The 13382-nt window shown below is 41.2% G+C and overlaps 3 protein-coding genes across 4 annotated transcripts in view; all 3 read left to right on the forward strand.

The window, feature by feature from the left end:
- The first annotated feature begins 28 nt into the window (after positions 1 to 28).
- Positions 29 to 3087, forward strand: haus8 (HAUS augmin like complex subunit 8). Of its 2 annotated transcripts, none has more exons than XM_026305209.1 (10): positions 29 to 113; positions 196 to 242; positions 665 to 726; positions 871 to 997; positions 1162 to 1206; positions 1293 to 1384; positions 1646 to 1804; positions 2019 to 2160; positions 2571 to 2712; positions 2852 to 3087. In XM_026305209.1, the coding sequence occupies exons 1-10, from the start codon at positions 49 to 51 to the stop codon at positions 2973 to 2975; spliced, it is 1005 nt and encodes a 334-aa protein (XP_026160994.1). In that variant the 5' UTR covers positions 29 to 48; the 3' UTR covers positions 2976 to 3087. The 2 variants fall into 2 exon arrangements, with proteins under 2 accessions (XP_026160994.1, XP_026160993.1); XM_026305208.1 differs by having other exon boundaries at positions 1102 to 1206; positions 2852 to 3084.
- An 880-nt stretch (positions 3088 to 3967) lies between these two features.
- On the forward strand, positions 3968 to 6772 carry sac3d1 (SAC3 domain containing 1). Its single transcript, XM_026305079.1, has 4 exons — positions 3968 to 4027; positions 4809 to 5208; positions 5421 to 5703; positions 5810 to 6772. The coding sequence occupies exons 1-4, from the start codon at positions 3999 to 4001 to the stop codon at positions 6274 to 6276; spliced, it is 1179 nt and encodes a 392-aa protein (XP_026160864.1). The 5' UTR covers positions 3968 to 3998; the 3' UTR covers positions 6277 to 6772.
- Positions 6773 to 6940: 168 nt separating this feature from the next.
- cpamd8 (C3 and PZP like alpha-2-macroglobulin domain containing 8) overlaps positions 6941 to 13382 on the forward strand; it is a 34941-nt gene continuing 28499 nt past the window's right edge. Inside the window, exons 1-10 of the mRNA XM_026305475.2 lie at positions 6941 to 7695; positions 9515 to 9666; positions 10208 to 10230; positions 10775 to 10940; positions 11214 to 11266; positions 11887 to 11904; positions 12379 to 12433; positions 12694 to 12807; positions 13016 to 13100; positions 13265 to 13373. Of these exons, the coding sequence (XP_026161260.1) occupies positions 7610 to 7695; positions 9515 to 9666; positions 10208 to 10230; positions 10775 to 10940; positions 11214 to 11266; positions 11887 to 11904; positions 12379 to 12433; positions 12694 to 12807; positions 13016 to 13100; positions 13265 to 13373 (861 nt within the window). The 5' untranslated portion in view covers positions 6941 to 7609. The remainder of the gene's footprint in view (positions 7696 to 9514; positions 9667 to 10207; positions 10231 to 10774; positions 10941 to 11213; positions 11267 to 11886; positions 11905 to 12378; positions 12434 to 12693; positions 12808 to 13015; positions 13101 to 13264; positions 13374 to 13382) is intronic.

Consider the following 13382-nt stretch of genomic DNA (forward strand, 5'->3'; position numbering starts at 1 on the left):
GTTTCTGCCGGTTCAGAAAATCGGTGCACGGGCGGTTAGCTTCAAAACATGGCGTCGAGAAGAACAACGATCGCGCCGAGTGGTTTTAGAAATGTTCCCACTGACGCAAAAAGGTAACTAGGCCTCGACGTGTTGTCGTTTTCTCCTTTTTACGTTGTGAAATGTGACAGTTTGAATAATGCTTGTTTTCCACAGCGCTAATAAAGGCAATAACAGTGGAACTGAGAAGAAAACGGTGAAATGTGAGTAACATCATTTCTATACGTTTTAAAATAAAGTCGTTTTCATAGTGCTGAGTATTTACAGTTTTTTACTGGTGAGAGAGAATCATTAGTGTTCATTAAAACCTCTAAAGTCTTTATTGTAACATAATCTAACTGTAATAATTTTATTTTCTGTCCATACTTTTCTGACCAGATATTTCGCTAAAATACTTAGAAATACTGTTCCCTCTGTATTTATTCTCGCAAAGGTGTTTTGCATGGCAGTTGTGAATGTATTCATTATGTTGACTGATGTTATTTTGGACCATAATGATGTTCAGAAACTAAAAGTTTTTACTTTTAAAGGGAATTTCTAGCCGATATGAGACACACATATGTTTCTGAGGCCTTGTCTGTTTCAAATATTGTAAATATCTTAAAATTTCTTCTTCAATGTTTAGCAAGTGGAACTGTTGTCAGGTCTCGATATATGCAGTCAGCTGAGAAAGCATCTCTTTCAAAGGTATTGTAGCTTTTTGCTTATTTTTTCATTTGAAATATTATTTTTATTCTTCCTGTGTGTATGTGCCTCCCATGTATCTTTCTGTCACATCTTACAGTAAATGTTGTTACACATTTGCTTTGTGATACTTATCATTATTAACAGAGTAACTCGCTGACCAACGATTCTGTTGCTGTGCCGCTGAGGCCATGTTCACCTAAACTCAGTGGTGTCAGACCAAAGGTGGGCACTCCTCCAAGACGTTCGTTGGCTCCACAGGCTCTTTCAACATGTCAGTACCTTTAACTATGTATCTTTTTAAATATTATTATTATTATTATTATTATTTTCCCTTCATTGTCTAAATGACATGTATAAATAATGTTTCCCTGCCAGTAAAAGTATCCACTGAAACTGAACTACCACTGAAAAGTTTTCTGCACTCCACGTTCTCAGATGGACACTGCTTACAACCAGATTTTGATATTTCAGCCATTAAAGGTAAACTGACTCAAACCCCTGTAATGTTGGAAGTTAGTTACAAATTGGACAATCCTGTAAGAGTTTTCTTATTAATCTCTCCAAAGATAAAACAATAATAGAACCTGAGAGAAACCCAGAGAATGAGAAGAGGATCATTAGGATGAAGACATTCCTACTGGCGTATCTCACAGCTAAAGTGAGTTAGTCAAACAAACAAATGGATGCAATACTCTTAAAAATGCTTTCAGTACATCTGCTTTTATTAAGTCAGTGTACAACTTCATTTTAAATTTAATAAAATGTATTTAACTATATAAGCATCATGTATAAACACTAGAATATAACTATAGGAAGTTTTTTCTAACCTGCTCACTGTGATCTATGGGGAACAAGCATCTTGTCAAGAATCCTGTACTCTTGAGTTATCTGGTTCTGTGCATGTGATGTTTGACTGAAGATGGAGAGCAATACTGCAAAATTCAAGGCTGAGGCAGAGGCAAAGATCCTGCAGGTGATGGAGGAAGATGAGATTCTGCGTAAAGAGGTTCAGGAGAAAAAGCGCCAATATCTTCTTGCAGAGAAGAACAAGCTGATGAATGACTTACTCGATTTGCAGGTAAGTAAACTTTCTTTGTATTGGCCTTTGTTCTAGTGTAAACTATTGCATTTTCCAGTAAAATATTGACAAGAACCAATCAAAACAGCTATTGAAAAGCTTGTTTAACAGTTTTAGGTAACAGAATTTTGAGAAGTAAGAACCTGTGCACCGTTTTATAAGACAGTGTGCGTGAATGATCATGTAACCTAATACTATTATCATTTTCCATCAGATTGCTGCACTGGCTCCTGTGGCAGATGCTGCCAAGCAGTTCACAAAGGACTACAAGTGTTTTGCCACTGCTGTTGACACCACCCGACATGAGCTGCCTGTGAAGAATTTCTATATTGATGGCGACAGGAGGGAATTTCTAGGTTGTTCCCATGTTTTAAAGTTACTTCAAACAGCTCCAGTAATCATGCATAAAATAACACCTTAAAATCTAGAACTGATACTTACTCTCACATTGGTCAATTCTACATCCATTGTGCATTAAAATGTCTGATCACCTGTTTCCAGCACAGTATTATTCTGAATTCAGCAGATATTGGTGTGTTGTACAGCCTTGTTGGTTATACTAACAACTTGTGTTTTTGGTGCCTCAGAAAAAAATGTTAGAAGTGGTTCTGGATTTTAACAGTTTGTGAAATTAAACTGGTTCTCTTTATGTTTTCGTGTGAGCTAACCAGTGCGTGCTCTTAACACCAAATTGCCTATGTTATCATTTGTAAAAACTGCAGATGATAAATATGTTAACTATATCCCCCTGTGTCTAACCTTTTAGACAAAGCTGAGTCTTGTCTGAAGGAGACTGAGAAACTGTTGGTGAAGTGCACAGAGGGGGATCCTAAAGACAACAGTACATCTCTAGAGTGCCTTAAGGACATGAAAAACACATCAAAGGACATCAGTCAGCAGCTGTCAGGGTAGGTACATACTGCACACAGAGAATGCATATGTATTCTAATTATTTTGGTATAACTGTTAACTGCAGTGTTTCTTCAAAGAGATTTTAGTATTTAAATGACTGAAAAATATCTGCAATGGTGGTTTCCATTTTTCCAGTGCACTTCCCGAGTTGCTGGAGCTTTCAGCATTGGTCTGCCGCCGTAAAATTCATGTCCAGCAGGCCACAGAGGAGGAGCAGCTCGGCACTGCAAGAACCCATGAGCTCTACTGCCACAAATAGCGAAGAAGGATACCACATACACAGCACATGCACCTTGTATACCCCACTCCGCTCCCAAATTTATGAATATATTTGTGCTTTTGGAGCGCCAGTTTCATTTTCACCATCTGTTTTTTTTTTTTTTTTTTTTTTGCAGTTGTGTTCTGCTAAATTGTAAAATTTCAATGACTCTACTGTTTTATAAATTGTACTACTAAGAAACAAATAAAGTATGTGAATAAAAAAGAAAAAGTCAGGAGGCTGGACAGTAAGGAACAAAATTAAAAGTAAAATGAGGATTGACCCTATTTAGACTCATGGGGATCTGCAGAAGCCTATCCCAGCTCTCTTTGGGTGGAAGGCAGGGGTCCACCCTGGACAGGTCACCAGTCCATCACAGGGCCACATAGAGACAAACAACCTCACACACTCACACTCACTCCTATGGGCAATTTAGAGTCACCAATCAACCTGACATACATGTTTTTGGACTGTGGGAGGAAACCAGAGTACCTGGAGAAAACCCACACAAGCACAGGGAGAACATGCAGACTCCACACAGAAAGGCCCCTGATGGGTTTCAAACCAGGAACCTTCTTGCTGTGAGGCAACACTACTAACCACAGGTCCTGGTGCTGCCCTCCATGCTTTTCTTAATTGACATTTTGTTGCATTCATAATGCCATATTTTTGGGGGCCTGGAGAATGAATTTTGGTCATCCCTGATGGTACAGTGTGATGGATAAGGATTTATAAAAGTCTGTGCAATACACAGTATCTTGTTAGATTAGTGGAAATTAATTGTAAATGAACTTTGCTTTAAGAATGGTGTCACACTCGTAAAAGTACACGTGAGATACACGCAGTTTAAAAAGTGTTTTAAAAAAAAAAAGAACAAAATCAATAAATTCAAAAAAAGTTCCCGCCTTCAGAGGTAAATAAACCATTACGTACAATTTCGGATATGACGTCACATGAACGCAACGAATATGCCTTCTGATTGGACGTTGCTACGAAGGGACGTCCTGCCGTTTCTAAGGGCCAATGAACCGGAGGAGAGGGGCTCGTCGCATGTGAGTACAAACGTGTTTTATTTCACAACGATTGAACATTTGATAGAAAAGGTACGAAAAGATAAGTGTTTTATTGCAGCTTGTTCCGAGTAAGTTACTTCATACGTTACGTGTCACAGAATATAAGCGCCGTGCCTTCTATGGTTGGTACCTAGCTATCGTTAGCTGTAGCTAACTAGCTAACCGCGTTAACTAGTCATCGCTGTAAACTAATACTAGTTAGACAACAATTATAAATTTAGTCAATAGCTACACTTTTAACAGCTAACTGTAACCTATGCTGTCTATTTTGTAGCATCAACCTTATATCTATGTTAACTAGTTGGTTGTATTGAATAAAACAAGAGTTTATAGCTTGTTAACTTAGTGCTGATTCTGTTTAATTCAGCTGAGGTTCTAAGAGTAACTCGCAGCTAACTAATTTAAACCATAACCTAACAAAACTTTGTAAGTACCGATGAGTTCAGATGGGAGACCGACAGTAATAGTGTCATGAGTAAGTATGAAATACCAAAATATTGATGTTGCAATGATGCGATGGCGTCTTTTACACTGAAATGTGTGTTTTCAAGTTCATTTTGTGTTAACTACACATTCCATTTACCTCTGATGGAGAAAGTTCAACATTAACAGCAGGATTTAGTACTGTACACTGTGTGGATTACTGTATGACACTGAGTGTGGATTGGGCCAGTGTAAGAGAAAATACAGTAGTTATTTGTCTGTTTGCTTAATAAGCTTTAAGCCACATACTCAGCTGATAATCATCCTGCTCAAACAGCTCTCACTCACAGAGGAGGGATGCAACAACAGGAGGAGACTGGAGGCAGAGGCAGAGGACCCAAGGCAAAGATCAGGTCAGAGAGGAGGGTGAGAGATGTGAGCAGCAAGTGAAAGAAACGGTGCCCAGGGGGATCTGCGAGGCCATGTGCCCTGCTCGTGAGCTGCGGGACCGTGAAGCACAGAACCGCCTTCATCGTTTTGAGATGTTAGCAGGTACAGAAAAAAGTCGACGTCCCAGAGGAGACCCCTTGCGTGCTGTCAAAGAATATTCTAGACCAGCAGCCGGAAAAGACTCAACGAACCCCTCAGACCTACGTCCACCTGCTGTTCTGCTGAAAACTGTATGTTACCTTATTGATGACATCGCTGCCTCACGTACTTTACATCCCTGGAGTGAGGTTAGTAGCATTTATTTGTCGGTCTTTTAGTTTTTAATATTGCTGTAGCTGGTTAAATGTAACTCTTATATTAAGCTAAGGTTTGGCATTAATGTTCAAGCATCAAGGAACTGTAATGTATGTTAGTTAGTTATAGCCAGCAAAGCTTCATGTAATATTCCTCTATTGTAATAATAAAATAACAAATTATTAAAGATAACCTTGTCTTTCAGATTTATGGCTTTGTTTTTGATCGAGTACGTGCTGTGAAGCAGGACATGATTATTCAGAGGCTGTCTGGATTGGACTGTGTGGCCATTTTAGAACGGACAGTGCGTTTTTTCATCTATTCCTCGTATCATCTTTGTGGTGAGCCCCTGCAGCTCTACGACCCATGCATCAATGACACACATCTACAGGAGAATCTGAGCTGGCTGTTTGAATGCTATGCAACTGAAACAGAACCACATCCCAACCAGGAAGAGTTCCAGGCTCTTGGTCTTCTGTACAACCTGGGTTGGTTACTGTATTCAATAGTTAAATGCTTCACCTAAGATTTTTCTGGAAACAGGATGTTTTCTCCATGTTTACTGCTATTTCTCATTTTCCTCTTCTCTCTCAGGCTCAACTCAGGCCACACAGCACATCATGGGGCTCCCTGAGCGTCTCCGCAGCACTCCGGCTGTCAAGCTCGCGCTGTCCATAAACCGGGCTTTTCTGGAGCGAAATCCTGTACGTTTGCTCCGACTGGCTCAGGGTCTGAACTTCCTACAATGTTGTGCGCTCCACAGGCACTTGTTGACATGTCGCAGAGATCTGCTGCTAATATTCAGCCATGGACACAGCAGCCGCAACTGTCGCTTTCCTCTTGACAGACTAGCTCAGCTCTTGTCCTTGGACACGGCGCTTACAGCACAGCTCTGCCAGGATTACGGAGTGAAAGTGAACCAGGAAAGTCAAGTGGTTTTCTCCAAGGCTGCTTTCACTGAGCCTGAGCAAGGGAAATTGTACTGTAAGCTGTATCACAATATCGTGGCTGAGAAGCAGAGAGACCTGACTGTTGGGAGCATCATTCATGGTTGTGCTTGAGGCAAACTAAAAGAGAAGCGGTTCTACAAATAATGTTATATTTTTTTGTGCTTTTTTAGCTCCCACCACACGTCGCAGGGCACCTGGGAAGGATTTAAACTCATGCCTGAGGACATTTGAGTAGTGCAACTATTTTGTTGAGTGGTTTCCTCTTTCTGCTCTTATTTGATTTGAGCCTGGCGGCTTCTTCTCAGGATACCTAGTTCAATGTTTTACCAGGGGAATGCTTTAGATTATACATGTTTAAGATTAGGGTCAGGATTTTAGTGAGCCAAGGGTCAGTCTGCTCTGCCTGAGAGTGGCTGATTTAAAAGTTCCTCCTTGTTTTAGTATGTGCTTTTTCCACCTCGTGATGCACTTGGTGCTACCTTAAGACTTGGTTTGTATTGTTACTGCTTACTGGTTTTATTTGATAGTGTTTGAATGTTATGTTAATGCCATGTTGTGTTTTTGTTCAGTATTTGGAGTATTCAATAAACTTTAAGTAAAAGAGAAATGCTTTGGCCTTTCATGTAAACTCGATCAACTTTACTGCATCTAAGCCCATTGACCACTTGAGGGCAGCAGATGACAACAGGGGGAGTCAGGGCACAGACCTTAATCAAGCCCTAATAAGAGATAACGCTGCTTGATACCCGGTATTCATTTTTAAACATCTCTCCAACCCGGGGGTCGTGAGATGTTTTCCAGCGCAGAGGGAACTAGTTGTAGCCGGTAGAGATGTCAGCTGGAGCCAAAGTATGTGGCGTGCAGGTGATTTATAGCGTTTAAAGTGCGGGGTCAGTGCCTGTTGCTCACACTGGGATTAGTCATGCCCCCGGAGCACAGAAGCGAGAGGAGCTGTTGAGTGTAACGGAGGTCGCCTCCTGACTCGCTGCTGCAGGACCGGAAAAAAGGAAACTATTTGAAGGAGATCAGCAGGATCAGTGGGGGAAACGAGCGGTGCACGGATTTTACATGTCAGTTCTTCACAGTGACATTTTTGCGCTGAAGTGGGAGGACGCCTACAATTTGTAATGGTGAAATATGAGAGAACAGAACCGGGGCGGGTGAAGGCACATGGGAGAGGACTATCGGTGTACTCCGGGCTCTGAAAGAAGAAGAAGAAAAAAAAAAAACACCATTTGCTTGGAACTGGATGTGGCGAAGTGGGATGATTGCAAAAAGTTGGTCTTTGGCTCTGGACGAAGATCTGCTCACCTATCACGTCAGCCGAACTCAATGGAGAGATAGACCGGGAGGGCTGTAGGCAGACTTCACATTTCATTGAACTTTTCCTCAGAGTTAGAAGATCCAACCGAGATCCAGCAGTGTTTTGGTTACTCAGGCCAAAATGTGGAGCTTGTCCCTGTCAGCGTTGAGTCTTTCATGGACTTTGTTCATCTTCAACGTGAGCAGAAGCTGTGCACAGGAAAGACAGTGAGTAGCCAGTGTTGCATGTGCTGCTTTGAGGTGTATTGCAGTTCTTTGTACTTACCTCTGATGCTCTAATGAAACATCATATACAGGGTTTCACAGACAAAGCAAAAAAAAAAAAATGCTGTTTATCAGCAGCATTAGTTTTTCTACAAACATCTTGGTTATTGATCTCTTAAGATTTAATGCATAAATGATCAGTTCCAGTGTGTGTATTTGTAAATATGTAAGAATTACCTGGCATTACAGATAATGGTAAATGCATGTGTACTATAACACCTTGTCATTCATGTTTCTTCACACTTTTAATTCACTGTTTTAGCTGAATTGCACTTGTGAACCTTCACACAAATAGACTCATTGCCAGAAACCCAGCTCTGCTGCTTAAGTTGTCCATGCCTTGAATATATGCAGCTTTTGGAGACGTTTACTCGCACCTTTAAGATAATGATAAATATTTCATGTGAATTCCTGGGTTTGTCCTCAGCCTGTTTCATTCAGTTTATCCCAGCAGACCCACAGGCAAAAGTGGTAAAACCGCCATCAGTCAGGCTGCTGTCAGATGCTTGAAGACCCAGTCCTGACCTTGAGAGTTGTATTAATAAGAAAGAGTTGTAAACAGTTCTTCCAGATTTTCCAGTGGGAAGGTACGGAGTGCAACTCAGTTTGGGAAATAAACAATACTTAATAAATTACAGACCAATACATGTTTGTCAAATATCAAACAACTCAGCTGTGAGTGAAGTTGGACAAAAAGCAAAATGCTTAAAAACATAAAATTGTGTGAGTGAACCATAAAGAACTGACTGTGAAAGACGTAGTTATCAAAGAGAACACAAATCCCTTTTTTCCATCCTCTCAGCTGAGGACAAACGTTGGGCAAAAACAATGAGAGCTTGAGTACATGATGCCATGTGACTGAAATGAGCCTCTTGAGCCTGGTCTACACCACCTGATCCAGGCTCATCCAAGAGCTGGTTAAATTCACTGTAGATCAAACACAGTCGATTTCATCGTATTATCTTCCTGAAGCTTTATTATCCAGGGGATTTTCTCATGACTTTCTCTCACAGGAACTGAAGTTGTCTCCAGTTGTAATGCTGTAACGCTGTAATGCCAACCACCTGATCCTTCTCTCAGGCATGCAATTGGGTTTGTGCTTAGGACTTTGCTCACTTCTCATTTGTGTGATCTTCAGTTGTTTTCAGCAGGTAATGAGGCTTTGAGATCTAGTCCAACAAGAAGGTGTTTAGACTTTAGAGGATGTTTGTATGAACAGCTTCACACACCCCTAAGTAACTCCTAACAGACCAAAATAAAATAAAACCTCAAGTAGGTGTATTTTTTCAGACTGTTTATGAGCAAAAATGACCTTTGCTCTGTGACCTCAGCAACAGGCTTAAATATCATGGTGACTGTGTAAAATCTCAGTCCATAGTTTTCAAAACATTGTGCCAGACCACCCAAAGAAAAACGCTTAAGCAGAAAGCTGATATTGGCTCACTGGCAGTTAAACCTGATCTCACGACACAAATCCAGGTGGAATGTCCCTGTTTGTATGTGTGTGTTGTGGTGTGTGGTGTTCATAGACGGCAGTGAGGGTCAGAGAGAAGGTGAGAAACAGAATGACCTGTATTATTTCATTATAACAGGGTTATTCATATATGCATCATGTGTTCAGCTCCTTTTTCTGATCTCTGACCTCCCTTTGTTTTGCCACTTCTCCTCAGTACCCTTATGTTCACTGCTCTCCTCCCTCGTTCTCACTCATTTATTCTGTCTCTCTCTGTTCCTCTTTATTCACTTTGCTCTCTCCTCTCAGGGGTTATTTGGTCACTGCACCTTCTGTGTTTCGAGGAGGTGTAGAGGAGAGCGTGAGCATAACCATCTTCAATGCAAAAGCACAAACTCCGGTCCAGGTGCAGCTGTCGGTGAAGGGACAGACGGTCGCCCAAAGCCACGACTCAGTGCTCGGTGAGAACAAATCTTCAGGCTGACGCTTGGTACAGACACAGTGCTTTACCTTTGACATGAAGACTTACACGGACATGTTCAGCTATGAGACACCATTCAAAGGATGTTAAGATCTCACAGGTAGTTGTGCTGGCAAAAACATACACATAGATTGAGAAGCGTGCAGCTTAGGCCTGAGTGACCTCTGCGCTGGCTGTGTGCTCCTTACCAGCCAGGGTTTTTATAGACATAATCTATGGCTGTAGGCATCAGCTCAGCCCATCCCACTGGCCTCTCTGTGTATACAATGTGTGATTTGTTTGACAGCACCATTAATAGATGGTGCTAGCTCTGCCTCAGAGTGGCATGGAGACAGGTTGCAGCTGGACGTCCTGCTAACCTGGGGTGAAAACCTCCAGGCAAACTCAGCCACAGTGTAGTAGCTCTCATAACTACTGAATATCATACAGTGTTAGACAGATATGTAGCACCTGAGATGTTTGAGTATATGGCAACCTCTGAAGAAATATCCCACATTAATTTATCTCATTGTTCATTTTAGACAAAGGCACCATCAAACTAAAGGTGAGTCTCTTTGTGAAACATTGTTTTCTTAGCGGTGTCCTACTGTATGAGCATGCAGAGATATTTAAAATGCATGGCACTGTTTAGCAGTGACAGCTGCACAGTAGTGGAGCCTCTTGTCCGTTGTGTGCACATTCCTCAGGCAACATGCAAATCAACACTAACATTATTTGTAATGCAACATCTGTCTCTGCTCATTCATTGGGAATAAGGTAACAGCCTCAATATAATATGCAACAGCTGTTGACGTGCATGTATGGTCTGCCGCCCCTGAAGGCTGGAATAGATCAACCTAGTATGCACGATTCGATTCTTCCACACTGTCTGCGTCTTTCTCTCCCCTGCCTGCTCTCCCCTCCCTGTGACCTCCACCCTCATTCTCATGAAATACAGTCATGTGTTGTGTACTGTGTTATAGTTCAGCATCTTCTTCTGGTATTTAAATGAAGTTCCTTTGTTATTCTTCAGCTTTTGTTCTAGTTTACATTTCAGCCAGCCCTGACCCTTCTTGTGTTTGCTGTTGTGTGTGTGCATGTGCTTCTAGGTTCCCTCTGGGCTGAGAGGCCAGGCCCATCTGAAGGTGTGGGGGAACCGTCACCTCACAGAGGGAGGCTACATCTTCCACAACTACACCACCGTCACCGTGGAGAGCAAGGGCACTGCTGTCTTCATCCAGACTGACAAACCCATCTACAAACCCAAACATAAAGGTTCCCTCATTGTGCACCTGGTAGTTAATCTGTTCCCTGCAGTGAAATGCAGAGAAGTTAGGCTTTGCCATAGAATAAGACTCCTTTAATGAAATCATTTAAAAGTTGCTGGGTTTGATGTGAAGAGAGAGAATGGAAATTGTGATCATGTGTTTGTAGAGATATTGTGCCATTAAAAAGGACTAAAAAGCTACTGGCTTGGTTAAAATGCTTATGGATTTTAATGGTGAAAGGACAATTTGTACAATATTTTGTTTCTATTTCTGTCTTTAGTGCTCATCCATGTCTACACAGTCAACCCTGACCTGAGGCCAGTAAATGAAAAGGTAATTGAAAAATTCAGTCATGCCGAAGCCAGTAAAGTTGCACATTTAACGGCTGCACTAAAAAAACACTGCAATCTTTGCACACCAATCTGCACAAATAAACAATAACGAATCAAATAACACAATTCAATAGAAATGAATAGAATTTGTGGTAAAATCCCATTTGTAGCTCTGACTATTTAAATCTCAGTTTACATTTTTCATTCATTATAGTTGCCCCTGTTATGCATCCAGTTGGATGTTCTATAGCCAACATAATATTCAGTGCAAACATATTATTCTATCCCTAATAGAAACCAAGTCTGCTCTAAGTGCAGAGAAATGTAGTCACCTATTTACCAAAGCCAAGCTAGAGCCATTTCTCTTGGAATGTCAGCAGTGACTCCAAATATATTGTGCAATGGCGCAGACAGACTGTTTATTGATGCTTGCAGCTATAAAGGTCTGTTGCTGGTAAAGGGCAGTACCTACTTTCACAGATGGATGATTGTTGGATAAGGAAGGAGTTGGGGTAAAGTGCTGGGAAAAGGCTTAGGCTTCTCTCTAGGCTTTACAGTTTTTTTATAAATCTAATTCATAACTTCTTCGACTTGTCTTTTTTTTTTTTCAATTTTCTGCAGATCGAGGCGTATGTTTTGGTGAGTTCAGGCTGGCAGGACCACCCAGTGTTGGCAGAGCCACATCCAGGAGGGGACAGTGGCAATTTTAGTTCCCTGCCTGGTTGGAGATTATAGAGCAGAACCCAGGGCAGCTCACCTAGATAACAGGGCGCTCTTTGAAACAGAACAGAGGATAAACAACATGAAAGGAACTTCTTCTCTTCGTTTTGCCTTCATCAGTCTTACCAACCCCCCCCCTCGTCCCTCGCCCCCAGCACACACACACTCTCTCACACACACACACACACTGTGGTTCCCTCTCATGTACTTGCTGACCTTACCCATAAATCCTATTTTCTTAGATTCTGAGACATTTGTAGGGCAAATATTGAACTGCTGCCTCTATTAGACATGACTCGACTATTATGGTATAAGTGTATTTTTAAATGAACATGTAAATGTGAAATGTGTAATCTTAATACTGGATTTTGAGGTTCATCTTTGTTCTTGTAGGACCCAAGAGGCTCCAGAATTGTTCAGTGGAAGGATCCAAAATCTGTCTGCTGTGGTGAGCCACATCTCCTGCTCTGTGTTTGGATCGTCATTGTGTGATCTATACAAAATATAATATTTTTACTGAATGCTAGTTTCAGTTTAAACGTACAGTTGTAGTTGAGTAATACAATAAGTATTGGTACTCCCTGCACAATTCAGTGCTGCACTGTTATCCCAGGAGTGTATATGATGGTACATACAATGTATACATGATGGTTAATCTATCAAACATACGGGCGCTGAATGTGTTAACTAGATTTTTCTCTCCTGTAGGGGTTGTAAACATGAGTTTCCCTCTGTCTGACCAGCCTGTCTTTGGAGAGTGGATTATCTTTGTGGAGGTGCAGGGTCACACCTATAACAAGTCCTTTGAAGTGCAGAAATATGGTGAGGACCCTCTTGAATGACAAATAACTTTAATGTTTTTTACTGTTTGGTTGCTTTAAATTCCCCTTGATTTGTCTGTAAGTGATATGTTGTGGAATAACTCTTATACATAACTACATGTTACAGAATATTAATGTTTTTTTTATATGTTATGTATCAAAAATACTCCAAAAATCTCAGAAATTATATTTGTTTTCCTTCTTCACAGTGATGCCCAAGTTTGAGTTGGTGATTGATCCACCACCCTACATCCGTGGCCTCAACTCATGTGAGCAGGCCACTGTGAGGGCCAGGTCAGTCACTTAACAAACGTCTCCATCAGTTTTTGTGAGCTGGACCCACCTTTAATCCATAAAATTCTTCTACCTGTAGCTCTGATGTTTTTTAATTGTTTCTTGAATTACTGACCTTTGGGTGATTTGTAGATGTAAAGGTCTGACATGGCAGTGTTGTACAGGTATACCTTTGGGAAACCAGTGACGGGGAAGTTGTCAGTAAATATGACAGTGAATGGAGTGGGTTACTACCGTCATGAGATGGGCCACCCTGTGATTAAAAACATGGAGGTCAGTTGG

The sequence above is a fragment of the Mastacembelus armatus genome, chromosome 4, assembly GCF_900324485.2.
Source record: "Mastacembelus armatus chromosome 4, fMasArm1.2, whole genome shotgun sequence".
Taxonomy (NCBI): Eukaryota; Metazoa; Chordata; class Actinopteri; order Synbranchiformes; family Mastacembelidae; genus Mastacembelus; species Mastacembelus armatus.